General features: G+C 42.1%; 1 protein-coding gene across 1 annotated transcript; it reads right to left on the bottom strand.

Moving 5' to 3' along the window:
• Nucleotides 1-2,600: 2,600 nt before the first annotated feature.
• LOC137353567 (ferritin heavy chain B-like) lies at nt 2,601-17,672 on the bottom strand. Its single transcript, XM_068019933.1, has 6 exons — nt 17,571-17,672; nt 16,424-16,570; nt 15,894-16,019; nt 3,408-3,554; nt 3,079-3,204; nt 2,601-2,753 (listed from the first exon to the last, which is right to left on the bottom strand). Exons 1-6 carry the CDS (start codon nt 17,670-17,672, stop codon nt 2,601-2,603), a joined length of 801 nt encoding a protein of 266 aa, XP_067876034.1.
• Nucleotides 17,673-17,842: the final 170 nt, after the last annotated feature.

Below are 17,842 nucleotides of genomic sequence, written 5' to 3'. Positions count from 1 at the left end.
CGTCAAAAAGGATCAAAGATGCAGTGAATGTCCTGTGGTCGCAAAGGGTTTTGAACAAACTGATGGACATCACATGGTCATTCAATGGCCACCCAGGTGGATAGCAAAAATTTTGATCAAAGCCTGTGTTATTGGTTCTGAGGGAACTATTGATGTATCCTTTCCACAGAACCTCTTTGAATTCAGTGTTGTTACAGAACGTGGGGGCAGGGGTGTGGGAGGGTGGTGGTGGGTGTTGAGAGAGAGGGTGTTGTGTGGGTGATTTCCACTTTTCACCTCTCACCTGACTGTGGACAGTGTTTTTTTAAAAAAGAAATTTCATTTTCTTCCATGAGTATTTTAAATTAAATGATAATTTGCTACTTTTGCTAAAGTAGCTTTTTATAATCTGACCAAGTTTACTACTTGTAAGGACCTGTGTAAAAATAATTCTCCTCATCTCCCCTACTGGTTCTTTTGCCTCATGGTGTTCCTCTGCCATCTAAAGCTGTGACATCTGGTTTCATTGCAGAAGTGGTTCAGTCCTGGATTAGGTGATGAGATGTGTTGCCTTGGATTAAATCTCTTTTTAGATGGGCCAGACAGGGTGGCAGTGATTCATATCTGGAGCAACCAATCACACTACAGGTACAACTTTCTCAAGACAGATGCCACCAATGGGCACAGTTGACCCACCTGAACAGAAAATGTATCCGGGTATTTACACCTGTTCTGGTCAAAAAGGATCCGAGATGCAGTGAATGTCCTGCAGTCGCAAAGGGTTTTGACTAAAAACCGATGGACAGCACGTGGTCACTCAATGGCCACCCGAGACTTTGATTAAGGCCTGTGGTTACTGGTTTTGAGGAAACTATCGATTGATCCTTTCCACAGGACCACTTTGAATTATCACAGTAGCTGTAGGAAGTAGAAATGTTGATTATAAAATGCTTAAGGTGACAAGAAGTATCCTTTGGCATGTGAATTTTCATAAATAGTAATGGCCAAATAAAGTAACAGGAAACTTCTTTGAATGTCTGAAGACTACAATTTCATTGCACTTAGTGCAATTCTCAATTAAGTTCCTAAAGTTAACTTGTAAACTTTAGGAAATTACAGTTGCAACATCATTTGATTCTATCTATAAGGGATGAAGGAGACAATTGGCGATCCAGTAGGATTCAGAAAGGATGATTCTTATTTGGTATGTAATGTACAATGTGTCTAAATACTAATTGATATATTAGTGACTTTATAAATTGACAGGAGAAAATAGCTATTTAGCTCTTTACTACCTTTGCTTTGTGCATTTACTGAAATCCAATGTGATGCTTCTGGAAGGATTGAATTTAAGCGAGCTCCACACCTATCCCTCTGGCCTCAATTACAAACTCCTTTAAAAAAAAAAATCTGAAGTGAGTGCCTAAATAGATTGTTCAGTAGAGGAAACAAGTGCAGGACTTTCAGAACCAAAGTTCAATCCTTTCCCAATAAGGAATCCATACTTTCTCCACCCCTCCCCCAACTCCTAATAGTCCAGTGCAATTAAGGTATTTCAGATTGATTTTCCACATCATGCAACTGTAATTCTGTTCACTATTGGAGTTCAGTGAAACCAACACCACAAATGCTGAATGGCCTTTTTGCCCACAAAGCTCATTAGGAAATCTGAAATTAAAAATTTTGTTAAGAGCCACCCTAGCTCTCCCACAGTGAAAAACAAACTCAGTAGGATTGGTAGATTCTGAAGCAAGGCCAATATCAATCTTAAATAGTATTGATCATGGGATGGAAATAGTGGGACATTACATCACAAAGCATCATTTGTAGATGAAGCCAACAGTTGGAGTAGCTGCTATTTCATGGATTGAAGGCCAGATGTCATTAAAGCATAGTGACTGATCACCACTGGTAGCATTGATATGCTCCAAGCTCTGGAGTTCCCTCCCCAAAATGTTATTGCATTCTAGAACAACTCTCACCCATCTCTTTAGCTAAGAGCTTGGTCACCTGCCTTGTCTCCTTAATGTGGAGGAGTGTCACTTCTGTTTGAAGAGTGCTCCAGGGGAGCATTACTAACATTAAAAAAAAAAGGGTGCTATATAAACACATTATAGTATTAGAATTTCTTACATATGGCTGCAGTAGTCATTGCAGTTACTAATTACAACTCAGTACACAATTGAGCAAAGACCTGCAACATGTGACCCTGATCATGACAATCAAGCATTAATCATAATTGGGAAGGGAATAAATGAAAGTCATAGGGTTGACTGGTAATAAAAGCTATTGCATAGGCCAGGTGTAATTTGAAAGAAAAACCACTGGATACTGAAAAGCCAGCGATACTCAGGTCAGACATTCCAGATCTATTTATCAGATCAGCCTGATGAGATGCTGCTTAACCAGTAGTTCAATTCTTATCCAATGTAAACTATGTTAATCTGCAAAATACAAAATCAATGGAGGCAAAACCCAGTCCAATATTGAGCAGTTTATTTACAGTTAACATTGCACTACACACGAGGACACCAGGTCTCAATTCCACAAACACTTATATTCACAATTGTAGAAAACATGAGCACTAAACACAGCAAGCTTGAACCCTGCAGTCAGTTCATTCACTCTTCCCCCAGTGTGTGCTTGTCAAACAGGTACTCTCCCATGCCATTGTCAGGAGCTCCCAGTCTCTTCAGGTTGGTGATGTGATCTCCAAGCTTCTTGATCATCTTCACTTGCTCATCCAAGTAGTGAGTCTCCAGGAAGTCACACAACTGCAAAGAGAGGGAAATCAGTTACATCCAGCTTTACATAAGGATCTCTCTCAAGGTTACAATTTCAATCCTCGTGTTAGATAGTCAAGTGATGCAATTGAGTGTAATGGTATTACTAGATCATTAAAGTTAATATACTGCACAATAGGTGATTAGATCCCAGAATCACCTTCGCACACTGACTCAATGTCCACAGTAGTAGACCAACCTCCCAGTCCTCACTTTTCTATCCCTTGCCTAAACACAACAACCCCAGTGGGCAGAGAGAGATGCTCTGAATAGATTCAAGGTTCTAGGAACTCCATCTTAACCAAAAAGAGCTTACATGAGGGTCAGTGTTGCCAGTGGAGAGTTTGTGCAGATCCAGCAGACTCTGGTTCACATCCTTCTCCATCTGCAGAGCTCTCTGCATTGCCTCCAGACCATTGCTCCACTCATCCTGCTCTGGCTTCTGAAGAGGAAAGTCAGACAATTCACTTACAAATGAATTAAAAAACCACCATGAGAAAGTACAAGTAATAGGGGTAAACAGCAACAAGTCCATGTTACTAGGAACCAATGTCTTAAACATTAAACCACAACTGTGGAATTAAACAGGAACCAATTCTATCGAAAGGGATCCAGACAGGAGGCCAATCATTTATTGAAACCAACCTTGATGTCCTCCAAGATGATTCGGCCTCCACGTTTATTCTGGAATTTCATCAGTTTCTCAGCGTGCTCCCGTTCCTCATGTGACTGCTCCTTGAAGAACTCAGCAAAGTGACGCAGGGCAACATCATCACGGTCAAAGTAATAGGACTGTGGAGAGAATTTAAACAGCTTCATGCTAGATCTAGATCATAATATAGAATTCAAGATCATTTACTACATTTCCCCAGTTAATGAGCTCTCAATCTTTGAAAAACAGATACTATGTTAACTAGCAAAATTCAATTTATTAGTTTTGAATGTTCGAGGGGAAAGTTAACCAAAGGAAGAATGAAGGATTCAATGACCAAGGAGAGAAACAAGATTGAAATTACATTTCATCACTGGTCAAACTAATCTCCAAACTGTCCCTCCTCCTATTTCCAGGTTTACACATGAGGATGTGTCAACCCAAGGTCCCATCAGCTGGATGGGAAACATCACAACACTACTTCAAAGAACATGGAAATTCTCTCCAGTGTCCTGCCAAAATTCCTCAACTAAATATCACTAAACCAATTAGTTCTATTACTATCCTATTGAGGGAGCTTTTTGTACACAAACTGACTACTGCATTTCCTATAATAAAACAGGATTTACACTAGAAAAACAGCATTTCATTGACTATAAAGTACTCAGGACAACTGGAGGCAGGAAAAGGTATCCCACAGATTTTTTTTTTGAGACTGAACACTTTCCTAATCTAAACATCAGGTTTGTGCTCAGTTACAAACCCAGGTAGTAACAACTAGTTTCACATTAAACTTCAATAGAGAGCAGCTGCTACAAGGAGCAGTCCATTAACTCTCAAGGACTCCACTACATGACAAACTTGCAGCACTCACTGCTCAAAGAAACTCCACTGCTCCCCTCCCCACCCATCCCCCAACTTTTCACAGAGGAAAGGAAAGAAAAGATAAACATTGTTTAAAACTGGTTTAAATACACTAAAGAAATTCCCACTTTTCCAAATGCAGTGACAAGGAATACACAGCTCACCACAGACAGGTAAACATAGGAGGAATAGAGCTCCAGGTTGATCTGCTTGTTAACAGCATCCTCACAGTCTTTGTGATAGTTCTGACATACTTGGGAAGCCATCTTAGTTATTACTATATACTATTACTACTCAATATCACCCAGTAAATTCCAGCAATGACCCTTTCTGCTACAATCTCCTGTATTTATACCACTGGGACAGCCTGATTTCAAACAGGGAATGACATCACCAACGATGATTGACATCCCTGATAGCCAGTCAGGAATTTCCCATGAATCCAGGCACCAATTAACAAAGGGGAAGGGCTATTAGGGAGGGGGTGAGACCCAGAGCCAATCAGAGCTTTGAAGTGCAGGCAGATTTGGGAGCTTAGTCGTGATGATGTCACTGCTTTTAGATTACAGAGTCATGGAAACTTAAAGCACAGAAAGAGGCCATTTGACCCTTTGTGACTGTGCTGGTTTTTCGAAGGCGCAGTTATGCGTAATGCCACATCCCTGCTTTTTGTCCATACCCCATTACATTTCTGATCCTCAGGCACCTGTCCAACTCCCATTACACTTATTTATGGAAACGGCTTCCAGCACCTTTCAGGTCGAGCATCACAGATCCCGAGAACTTTCTCAATGAAAAATTTCTCATCTCCTCTCCAGATTCTTTGCCAATGATTTTGAATCTATGACCTCTGGTTATTGGTCCATTTGCCAGAGAGAATGATAGTTCACTATCTGTTCTGTCAAACCCTGTCATCACTTTGAAGACCCCCATTCAGTCACCTCTTAACCTTCTCTGTTCTGTGGAGAACAGTCTTAACTTTTGCAACTTCTCCTCATAGCTGAAGTCCCTCATCCCTGGTAAATTTCTGGTAAACCTCCTCTGCACCCTTTGAAGTGATTTAAGACTTTAACCCCTTATAGGGACTAAACCAAATCGGGCATACATCCCTATGAATCTCCTTTAAGTTCAAACTAGACAAATTTCTACAGACACTTATTTAGGTCCAAAGAATTGAACTAGTTTTCCCTCAAAGAAAGAAAACTAACAGAGAATATTACCATCTTTCAGATAGCCTATTTTTTAATAGTTATGGCTAAGTCATAAATATCCCAAATATTATAAGGGTCTGGGAAACCCTCTTCAATACATATCTCTCCACTGAAAGAGACACAGAGAGGGGGTTCTTGTAGTTGTATACAGAATGCTACATGAGACGATTTATTAACTTTTAAATATTTATTAAAGAATTTACCATGCAATACACTTTCAAGTGGATAAGTATATCAAAATATCAAATATTACTAAGAGATGTAACACATAATCTTATTTCTAACATAGAATCCAGAAGATTAACTTTGCTAACGTTACAGCAAAATATCTTAGAATATCCATCAAAATTTAAAGCCAACTTTTACCTTAAATTCCCCCAGTAAGCCATGGGGTGAGAAGTATTGATGAGGATTCAACACTTCTAATTTTTGCTTCAGAAACTCTCCAGTTTATACTGTTTCCAAGGTATCATCTGATCTTTTAGCATTTTGGTGTTACTTTTCTGTATGTTTTTCTTGCTTTTGAAATCCATATTTGATTGTATCAGTAACTAACATCTCCACTTAATGTTTTGCTGGAATTCCCCTGCTCTTAAAGTTGTGAGCATTTATCTGGTCAAAATATTTATAATAGTGTTTACTTGACCTCTTGTTCCTGTAAGTACTATTCCATTTATTGTTTTATTATCTATAATTGTGTTTTTTATGGTACCTTGTAACAACCTTTTGAGCCGATCTGTCTACATCACCAACCAAGACTTTCAATTAAGTCTATTGCTACCTCTTACTGATGTCACACACAATATTTCAATGTGTGTTTATCCTCCAAGTCCTTGGCAACAGTGACACTGAAATGGATTTCCCAAATTAAACGTTGTTTCTGGTGCACATTCTATTGCGACAGGGACCTTGAAAGACCTTGAAATTTCTAACTCTACCTTCTTAAAGGGGTATGTCAGTACGTCTTGAAAACTGACAATTTATGCAATCTTTAATTCTAAAAGGCGTAATATATTAACTATATCTAAATTCTACCTCATTAAGTCTATTATACCTATATTCCATCACACCTTCCTAAATGTTCCTTGACATTCCTCAAATCTGAAAGTGTTTCGTGGTTTAATGTTCTAGCATCTCAATTTCAAATTAAATGATAATTTGCTATTTTTGCTAAAGCAGCTTTTTATAATCTGACCAAGTTTACTATTTGCATGATCTGTGTAAAAATAATTCTCATCTCTCCTTCTGGTTCTTTTGCCTCATGGTGTTCCTTTGCAATCCAAAGCGTTGACATCTGGTTTCATTGCAGAAGTGGTTCAGTCCTGGATTAGCTGATGAGATGTGTTTCCTTGGATTAAATCTGTTTTAGATGGGCCAGACAGGGTGGCAGTGATTCACATCCAAAGCCAACAATCACACTACAAGCACAAGTCTCTCAGGAGAGATGCCACCAATGGGCACAGTTGACCCACCTGAACATAAAAAGTTTCGAGGTGTTTACACCTGTTCTGGTCAAAAAGGATCCGAGATGCAGTGAATGTCCTATGGTCACAATGGGTTTTGACCAAACTAACGGACATCACGTGGCCACCCCAGTGGATAACAGAGATTTTGATTAAGACCTGTGCTTCTGGTTCTGAGGGAACTATTGATTGATCCTTTCCACAGGACATCTTTGAATTCAGTGTCACTACCTGTAGGGACTGGGAATGTTGATCAGTAGAAAAAGGTCAAGGTGATGAGAAACATCCTTTGCTACTTGTGAATTTTCACACTGGCAAAGATCAAATAAGGTTACTGGAAGCTTCTTTAAGAAATGGAAAGACTTTGACATGGAATGACTGAAGACTGGAATTTCATTAGGAACATAGTTAAGAACTGCAGTGAAGATAAAGTTAAATCTGGGCTAATTACAGTTACAGCATGAACATTTGAATCCATCCATGGGCTGAAGGAAATAAATGGAGATCCATTAGGATTTGGAATGGATAATTTTTATTTGGTGTGGAATGTGCAATGGGACTAAACACAAATTTATATAGAGCAGTTGCAAGCATTAAGTTTATAAATTGAAGGACAAGAAAATATTGAGCAGAGAAATAGCTCACTGTTAAATTTGCTTCATGCAGTTAAATGAAATATATTCATTCCTTCCAGAAGGCGTGGATTGGAGTAGAGCACCAGATATTCCTCTGCCTTTACTACCATACCCAGTTTCCTGGATTATTCCAGAATGTGCAAGACTTTCTAAACTAAAAACTCAGTCATCTCCCAAAAACAAATCCATATTTTTTTTCCTCTTCACAGCCCCCTACCAAAGGGGGCAAGGCCAGTAACAATTCTGGCATTTTCAATTGATTTCCTAGTCATGCAGTTGTAATTCCCTTTTGTACTTTATGGGAAATCATTAAGCGCCAAATGACCTTTTTTGCCCAGAGCTTACCGGGAAGTCGAATTATAAATTTGGAAAGGAGAGCTACGCTAGGTGTATTTTACATTAAGAATTCTGACTGGGATTGGTAGAAGCTTTCTAGATACTATCCTTAAATAGGATTGATCAAGACTGAAATGGTGGAATATTAAGTCACTGGAAAACAACCTTCATATTTTAGCAAACAGCTGCAGCAGCACAAGAGCAGGAGCATGCACCAGTGGTGACATTCACTTGGTTTTAATCAGCCTAGGCCCCAAGCTCTGGAGTTCCCTCCCGAAAGGTCTCTTCCCTTTAAAACAATCCCCAACACCTCTATGGCTAAGCTGTGACATCAGCCTTCTCAGAGGGTGTCACTATTGTCTGTGAAACATCATACAATGCTAAAGGTATTAAATAAACCATTATTGTATTACATCTCATCTAAATTACAATAGTCATTAAAATTACTAATCACACAATTCAAGTTAACCCTTCAATGGGATCCTGAACAAAAAGCAAAGAATCACAAATTGAATGTGATTCAATTTCAGAGGACTGAACCCCATAATAAAGCTGTTACACAGCCTAGTGTAATTTTTGGCCAATGCAAAAATGTTGGCTGAAAAAAAACCAAACACGGAGGCAAAACTCAGTCCAATATTGAGCAGTTTATTTACAGTTAACATTACACATCATGAGATGACGTCTCCAAGTCATTAGCCATCATTCCTTACAATGACCAGAAAGGGAAGGAGTGTCTTGCACACAATCTCAGTACAAAACAGCTTTGATCCCTGCAGTCAGTTCAGTCACTCTCCCCCAGTGTGTGCTGGTCAAACAGGTACTCTCCCATGCCATTGTCAGGGGCTCCCAGTCTCTTCAGGTTGGTGATGTGATCTCCAAGCTTCTTGATCATCTTCACTTGCTCATCCAAGTAGTGAGTCTCCAGGAAGTCACAAAGCTGAAAAAGGGAAACTAGTTATGTAGCAGATAAAGAAATATCTTGAGTCAGAGTTGTACAGCACAGAAACAGGCCCTTTGGCCCCTTGTGTTTATGCCAGCCAACAAGCACCATCTATTCTAATCCCATTTTCCAGCACTTGGCCTGTAGTCTTGTATGACATGGTGTTAAGTGCTCATCTAAATACTTCAACGTTGAGTGTTCCTGCCTCAACCACCCCTTCAGGCAGTGTTCCAGATTCCAACCTCTGGATGAAAATTTCTCTATCCCCTCTAAACCTCCTGCCCCTTTGTTAAATTTATGCACCCTGGTTATTGACACTTCTGCTTAAGGGAACAAGTTTTCCTATCTATGCCCCTCAATTTTGCATACCTCAATCAAGTCTTTCTCCCCAACTGCCCCCAACTTTCTCTGCTCGAAGGAAAACAACCCTAGCCTATCCAGTCTCTTCATAGCAGAAATGCTCCAGCCCAGGCAACATCCTGGTTAATGTGTGAAAAGTGTGAGGTGATTCACTTTGGAAGGAGTAACAGGAATGCAGAGTACTGGGCTAATGGGAAGATTCTTGGTAGTTTTGATGAACAGAGAGATCTTGGTGTCCAGGTACATAAATCCCTGAAAGTTGCTACCCAGGTTAATAGGGCTGTTAAGAAGGCATATGGTGTGTTAGCTTTTATTAGTAGGGGGATCGAGTTTCGGAGCCACGAGGTCATGCTGCAGCTGTACAAAACTCTGGTGAGACTGCACCTGGAGTATTGCGAGCAGTTCTGGTCACCGCATTATAGGAAGGATGTGGAAGCTTTGGAAAGGGTGCAGAGGAGATTTACTAGGATGTTGCCTGGTATGGAGGGAAGGTCTTACGAGGAAAGGCTGAGGGACTTGAGGTTGTTTTCGTTGGAGAGAAGGAGGAGGAGAGGTGACTTAATAGAGACATAAGATAATCAGAGGGTTAGATAGGGTGGATAGTGAGAGTCTTTTTCCTCGGATGGTGATGGCAAACACGAGGGGACATAGCTTTAAGTTGAGGGGTGATAGATATAGGACAGATGTCAGAGGTAGTTTCTTTACTCAGTAGTAGGGGCGTGGAACGCCCTGCCTGCAACAGTAGTAGACTCGCCAACATTAAGGGCATTTAAGTGGTCATTGGATAGACATATGGATGAAAATGGAATAGTGTAGGTCAGATGGTTTCACAGGTTGGCGCAACATCAAGGGCTGAAGGGCCTGTACTGCGCTGTAATGTTCTAATTAGAATTCTAAAAAAAAAAAAAAGTCCTCTGCATCTTCTCCAGTGCAATCACATCCTTCCTAGTATGGTCTCCAGAACTGTACACAGTACTCCAACTGTGGCCGAACCAGCAGTTTATACAGCTCCATCATAACCTCCCTGCTCTTATATTCTATGCCTTGGCTAATAAAGCAAAGTATCCCATATACCTTCCTAACTAGCTCATCTACCCATGCTGCTGCCTTCAATGATTTATTGACAAGTAGATCAAGGTCCCTCTACTTCCTAGGGTAGTACCATCCATTGTATATTCCTTGCCTTGTTAGACCTCCCAAAATGCATCACTTCAGGAAGAATGCCATTTGCCACTGCTCTGCCCCATTTTACATGCCCATCTATATTGTCCTGTAATCCAAGGCTTTCCTCCACTATTTGCAACACCAATTTTCACATCTGCAAACTTATGCTTTATATTCAAGTCTAAATCATTAATGTACACTACAAACAGCAAGGGTTACAGCACCAGTCCCTGAGGTACACCACTGGTTACAGGCTTCCAATTGCAAAAACAACCCTTGACCATTACCCTCTACCTTCAGAGAGGTAGCCAATTTTGGATCCAATTTGCCAAATTGCCCTGGATCCCATGGGCTCTTCCCTTCTTAACCAATCTGCCATGCAGGACCTTATCAAAGCTTTACTGAAGTCCATGTAGGCTACATCAACTGCTTTATCTTCATCTACACATCTAGTCACTGAAAAAAATCAAATTTTGTCAGACATTCTCTCTTCCCCACCAACACGCACCCCCCACCCCCCCAAACCTGCCAACAGCTATGCTGACTATCTGTGATTAATCCCTGCCTCTCCAAGTGGAGATTAATCCTGCCCCTCAATTTTTTTCCAATAGTTTCCCTACCATGAGACCAAAGGTGGTCCTGCAAGGAGACAGGCAACAAGCAGGAGTTCCAGCAGCTGAAGAGGTGTACTCTCAAACAGCAAGAGAGTTCCACGGCTGACGTCACAGTTCAGAAAGTGATGTGTTGCAAGGGGAGGCAGCTGATTGGCAAGTAGGAACAGGTGGGTATTTCTACCTTTTAAAAAAAAAAAAACTACTCAGTAGCTGAAGTAAAAAGGTAAGGAATTTTGATTGTAGTAGGTAGTGTTTGGAGTAAAATAAGGTCCTTATTGCAATTAAAGAGTGTAACTAAGGAGCTTAATCGAAGGCTAAGTCATGGCAGGAGAGCTCAGCCCTGTGGCATGTTCCTCCTGTGCCATGTGGGAAATTGGACACTCCTAGTGTCCCTGGGTGACCATGTGTGCAGGAAGTGTCCAGCTGCAGCTACTAGCTGACCACATTGTACAGCTGGAGCTGTGGATGGACTTACTGAGCACCCGCAATGCTGAGGACATTGTTGATAGCATGTTTAGTGATGTGTCACACTGCAGGTAATGGCTGCAGAGGTAGAAAAGGGATCATGACCACCAGGAGTAGTAGGTGCAGGCAGGGGTCCCTTGTGGTCCCTGTTGGAGAGGGATGGCCACTTTGGATAATGTTGGGGGGGTGGGGGGGGGGGGAAGAGAAGAGAAGGTATGGCCTCCCAGGGGAGGGCAGCAACAGCCAAGTTTTGGCACAGGATGGGGTGAAAAAGAGTGAGCGCCATACTGATAGGGGATTCAATTGTAAGGGGAACAGACATGAATTTGTGGCCACAAACTAGACTCTAGGATGGTATGTTGCCTCCCTGGTGCTAGGGTCAAGGATGTTTTGGAGCGGCTGCAGGACATACTGAAGGGAAAGTGTGACCAGTCAGGTCGTGGTACACATTGATACCAATGATAGGTAGAAAGAGGGATGAGGTCCTGTAACAAGAATTTAGGGAGCTAGGTGGCAGATTTAAAAAATCAGGACCTTAAAAGGTTGTAATCTCTGGACTCAGTGCTGGGACCCTTGCTGTGTGTAGTGTACATTAATGATTTAGATGTAAATATAGGAGGCATGATCAGTAAATTTGCACATGACAAAAATTGGTGGTGTCATAAATAGTGAAGAAGAAAGCCTTAGATTACGGGATGATGTAGATGGGCTGGTAAGATGGGCAGAGCTGTGGCAAATGGAATTTAATCCCTAGAAGCATGAGGTGATGTATTTTGGGAGGACAAATAAGGCAAGGGAAAATACAATGGATGGTAGGACCCTAGGAAGTGGAGGGACCTTGGTGTACTTGTCCATAGATCACTGAAGGCAGCAGCACAGGTAGATAAGGTGGTAGGAAGGCATATGGGATACTTGCCTTGATTTTCTTTTGATTTTTTTTTTTTTTTAAAAAGTCATGCACAGGATGTGGGCATCACAGGCCAGGCCAGCATTTATTGCCCATCCCTAATTGCCCTCGAGAAGGTGGTGGTGAGCTGCCTTCTTGAACCGCTGCAGTCCATGTGGGGTAGGTACACCCACAGTGCGGTTAAGAAGGGAGTTCCAGGATTTTGACCCAGCGACAGTGAAGGAACAGCGATATAATTCCAAGTCAGGATGGTGTGAGACTTGGAGGGGAACTTGCAGGTGGTGATGTTCCCATGTATTTGCTGCTCTTGTCCTTCTAGTTGGTAGAGGTCGCGGGTTTGGAAGGTGCTGTCGAAGGAGCCTTGGTGCATTGCTGCAGTGAATCTTGTAGATGGTACACACTGCTGCCACTGTGTGTTGGTGGTGTAGGGAGTGAATGTTTGTAGATGGGGTGCCAATCAAGCAGGCTGCTTTGTCCTGGATGGTGTCAAGCTTCTTGTGTTGTTGGAGCTGCACCCATCCATGCAAGTGGAGAGTATTCCATCACACTCCTGACTTGTGCCTTGTAGATGGACAGGCTTTGGGGAGTCAGAAGGAGAGTTACTCACCTCAGGATTCCTAGCCTCTGACCTGCCCTTGTAGCCACAGTGTTTATATGGCTACTTCAGTTTTCAGTCAATGGTAGCCCCTAGGATGTCAATAGTGGGGGGATTCAGCGATGGTAATGCCGTTGAATGTCAAGGGGAGATGGTTAGATTCTCTTTTGTTGGAGATGGTCATTGCCTGGCATTTGTGTGGCGCGAATGTTACTTGCCACTTATCAGCCCAAGCCTGGATATTGTCCAGGTCTTGCTGCATTTCTACACGGACTGCTTCAGTATCTGACGAGTCAGAAATGGTGCTGAACATTGTGCAGTCATCAGTGAACATCCCCACTTCTAACCTTATGATTGAAGGAAGGTCATTGATGAAGCAGCTGAAGATGGTTGGGCCTAGGACACTACCCTGAGGTACTCCTGCAGCGATGTCCTGGAGCTCAGATGATTGACCTCCAACAACCACAACCATCTTCCTTTGCGCTAGGTATGACTCCAGCCAGCAGAGGGTTTCCCTCCCCCCCACCCCCCCCCGATTCCCATTGACCTCAGTTTTGCTAGGGCTCCTTGATGCCATACTCGGTCAAATGCTGCCTTGATGTCAAGGGCAGTCACTCTCACCTCACCTCTTGAGTTCAGCTCTTTTGTCAATGTTTGAACCAAGGCTGTAATGAGGTCAGGAGCTGAATGGCCCTGGCGGAACCCAAACTGAGCATCACTGAGCAGGTTGATGCTAAGCAAGTGCCGCTTGATGGCACCTTCCATCACTTTACTGATGATTGAGAGTAGGCTGATGGGGCAGTAGTTGGCCGGGTTGGATTTGTCCTGCTTTGTGTGTACAGGACAGACCTGGGCAATTTTCCACATTGCAGGGTAGATGCCAGTGTTGTAGCTGTACTGGAACAGCTTGGCTAGGGGCACAGCAAGTTCTGGAGCACAGATCTTCAGTACTATTGCCAGAATATTGTCAGGGCCCATAGCTTTTGCAGTATCCAGTGCCTTCAGTCGTTTCTTGATATCACGTGGAGGTAATCGAATTGGCTGAAGTTTGGCATCTGTGATGCTGGGGATTTCAGGAGGAGGCCGAGATGGATCATCAACTCAGCACTTCTGGCTGAAGATTGTTGCAAATGCTTCAGCCTTATTTTTTTTTTAAGATTAGAGATACAGCACTGAAACAGGCCCTTCGGCCCACCGAGTCTGTGCCGAACATCAACCACCCATTTATACTAATCCTACACTAATCCCATATTCCTACCAAACATCCTCACCTGTCCCTATATTTCCCTACCACCTACCTATACTAGTGACAATTTATAATGGCCAATTTACCTATCAACCTGCAAGTCTTTTGGCTTGTGGGAGGAAACCAGAGCACCTGGAGAAAACCCACGCAGACACAGGGAGAACTTGCAAACTCCACACAGGCAGTACCCGGAATCGAACCCGGGTCCCTGGAGCTGTGAGGCTGCGGTGCTAACCACTGCACCACTGTGCCGCCCTTATCTTTCGCACTGATGTGCTGGACTCCCCCATCATGGAGGATGGGGATATTTGTGGAGTCCCCTCCTCCAGTTAGTTGTTTAATTGTCCACCACCATTCACGGCTGGATGTGGCAGGACTGCAGAGCTTAGATCTGATCTAAGCTGAGGCATAGAATTAAGAGCACAGAGGTTATGATGGAGCTGTATAAAACACTAGGCCATAGCTGGAGTACTATGTACTGTTCCGGGCACCACACGATAGGAAGGATGTGATTGCACTGGAGAAGGTGCAGAGGAGATTCACCAGGATGTTGCCTGGGCTGGAGCATTTCAGCTAAGAGAATGGGTAGGGTAGGGTGGTTTTCCTTAGAGCAGAGAAGGCTGAAGGGAGATTTGATTGAGGTATTCAAAATTATGAAGGGCATAGATAGAGAAACAGTTTCTTCCTATCTAACCTTAGTGTGGGGTCAATAACCAGGGGTTATAGATTTAAGGCAAGGGGCAGGAAGTTTAGAGGGATGAGGAAAATTCCCCTAGAGTGGTTGGTATCTGGGATGAACTGCCTGAAGTGGTGGTAGAGGTAGGAGCCCTCAACATTTAAGTAATTAGATGAGCACTTGAAATGCCATAGCATACAAGGCTATGGGCCAAAAATGGGATTAGAATAGTTAAGTGCTTGATGGCTGGCACAGACAATGGGTTGAAGGGCCTGTTTCTGTGCTAGATTACTGACACTGATGTTAGACTCACTGGCCTGTAACTACTGGTTTAATCCCACTACCCTTGAATAATACCATATTTGCAGTCCTCTGGCACCTCCTGGGGTGGAGAGAGAATTTGAAATTGTATTAGAGCCCCTGCAATCTCCTCCCTTGCCTCACATAGCTGCCTGGGATATACCTCATCTGGGCCCTGGGGATTTATTCACTTTTAACCCACAAAAACTGCTTATACCTCCTCCCTTCCAATGGAAATTTGTTCAAGTATGTCACAATCCCCTTCCTGGATCTCTACACCGACATCATCCTTCTCCATAGGAAGGAAGGATGAAAAGTAATGATTTAAAACCTCACCTACATCCTCCAGCTACAGATACAGGTTGCCACTCTGGTCCCCGATTAGCCTTACTCTTTCCCTGGTTATCCTCTTGCCCTCGAGGATTCAATTTTATTGCTCTTGCACTGCAGGATAGTCGAGTGATATAATGGTGAGCAATTGCATTACTGCACAATAGATGGTGATTAGATCACAGAATCATGGACAAAATTTACTCAGATGTCCACAGAAGGGCAACTTCCTAGTCCTCACTGTCCTCTTCCAAAACATTAAAAGATACTAACAAACCAAACCTATTGGGCATGGAGATCCTCAATAAGCTCAAGGACTGCAAAGTTCCATGAACTCCAACTTAGCTAATTGCCCACATTCAGAACTTACATGAGGGTCAGTGTTGCCAGTGGAGAGTTTGTGCAGATCCAGCAGACTCTGGTTCACATCCTTCTCCATCTGCAGAGCTCTCTGCATTGCCTCCAGACCATTGCTCCACTCATCCTGCTCTGGCTTCTGAAGAGGAAAGTCAAACAGTTCACTTACAATGAGAAAGTACAGGGAAACATCTGATCAAGCAACCAGAAGAAGTCATCCACATTACCAGGAACATGTGTCAAGACTAGAATTACAGTAAACCATCAGCCACAGAATCAATTCCATCAAAAAGCATGACGGTTTAAGGTAGGGTCTGCAACCTGCAGCCATATAGCTCATTAATGACTGATGTGCAGCTCCCAACTTTGATTAGTAACCCACTTTTATGGCAATTAAATGACTGGTTTCATTTAGCCCTTAAAATCATTGATACCTTCTCAATTAACTTTGTGAAAAGCTTTAGAATGTCAAATAGTTGATTTCTCCACCCCCCCACCCCAGTCCAAGGAGATCCAGACAGGAGGTCATTCATTAAACCCAACCTTGATGTCCTCCAAGATAATTCGGCCTCCACGTTTATTCTGGAATTTCAGCAGTTTCTCAGCATGCTCCCGTTCCTCATGTGACTGCTCCTTGAAGAACTCAGCAAAGTGACGCAGGGCAACATCATCCCGGTCAAAGTAATAGGACTGTGGAGAGAATTTAAACAGCTTCATGACCAAAGACCTCAAAATAGATTGCAAGATCATTTTCTTCCCAGTTAGAGTTCATTTAAAAAAAGGAAAGTCAAATTGACTACATTAATAATCAAACATGTTGGATATCTCCCCACTCAATGCAAGATTCAACCAGCAAATACATTTTCACATTTAGTCAATCTTCAGAAATGTAAGAAATGTAATGCTAAACAAGTCTACTGCTGGATAAGGGGTACCTCCTACTTACCACCATTCACACAAGATATCCCAAGACACCAGATAGTGGGCCCTTGGTTTGCAAAAATCTCTACTATTGTAAATAAAAAGGAGAGCTTGCTCCAGTGTCCTAGACAATATTTATCCTTCAGCCACCACAAAGATAATCTTGTTACCTCACTTGGCAAAGCTACTGTGTACAAATTGACTTGTGTTTCCCACACTACAATGACAACTATACTTCAAAAAAAAAAAAATTCACTGGCTACAAAAGCCTTGTGATAAAAAAAAACACAGGTTTCCACACTAATCTAAAATTGGGTACAGACACATAGAATTCCTCAATTCCAGTAGTTTTACACTACAAAATAATCGAAATAAGTGAACAAAGTTTCAACACCTGGATTCTCAGTAGTTCCTTCCCAAGGAAGTAGAGCAAGTAAACTAATGAGAATCTACCAACATTTCATTATCATCCCATTGAGAAAGAATCTCATCCCAAAAGTACTTGACCAGGTTTGTGTTCAGTTACAAACTCTGGCAGTTGCTGAGCTAGTTTCATATTAAACCTCTCAACGGAGAGCAACTGCTATAAGGAATAGTCCATTAACACAACATATCCTTGTATTACACAACAGAAACACTCACTGCACAAAAGGTTTACTCTCCCAGGGAGAGAAAAGTCAAGAAAACAAAAATGCAGCTTAAAGTAAGTTCATTAAACTGGAGAAATTCCAACTTTTCAGAATGCAGTGATAAGAAATACAAGACTCACCATGGACAGGTAAACATAGGAGGAATAGAGTTCCATGTTGATCTGTTTGTTAACAGCATCCTCACAATCCTTGTGATAGTTCTGACAAACTTGGGAAGCCATTTTCACTACTTCTATATACTATTACTACTCAATATCACCTTTTCTTTTTTTTTTTAAAAAAAGCTTTAGAACATACACTACCTGACCCAAGCTGTTGTATTTATACTACTGGGTCAGCCTACATTCAAACAAGAAATGACATCACCAATAATGGTAATCAGTCAGGAATC

This window comes from Heterodontus francisci, chromosome 41 (assembly GCF_036365525.1).
Source record: "Heterodontus francisci isolate sHetFra1 chromosome 41, sHetFra1.hap1, whole genome shotgun sequence".
NCBI classification, from domain to species: Eukaryota; Metazoa; Chordata; class Chondrichthyes; order Heterodontiformes; family Heterodontidae; genus Heterodontus; species Heterodontus francisci.
Note: the sequence above shows the minus strand (reverse complement) of the source record. Positions and strands in the feature narration are given on the sequence as shown.

What these genes read in the sequence shown, in the direction of transcription:
- LOC137353567 (XM_068019933.1), bottom strand. Translation starts at nt 17,672, where the DNA reads ATGGCTTCCCAAGTTTGTCAGAACTATCACAAGGATTGTGAGGATGCT. An exon ending in CCTATGTTTACCTGTCCATG is followed by an intron (nt 16,571 to 17,570) that starts GTGAGTCTTGTA and finishes TTCTCTCCACAG; the next exon opens with TCCTATTACTTTGACCGGGA. An exon ending in CTGGCAACACTGACCCTCAT is followed by an intron (nt 3,555 to 15,893) that starts GTAAGTTCTGAA and finishes TTCTCTCCACAG; the next exon opens with TCCTATTACTTTGACCGTGA.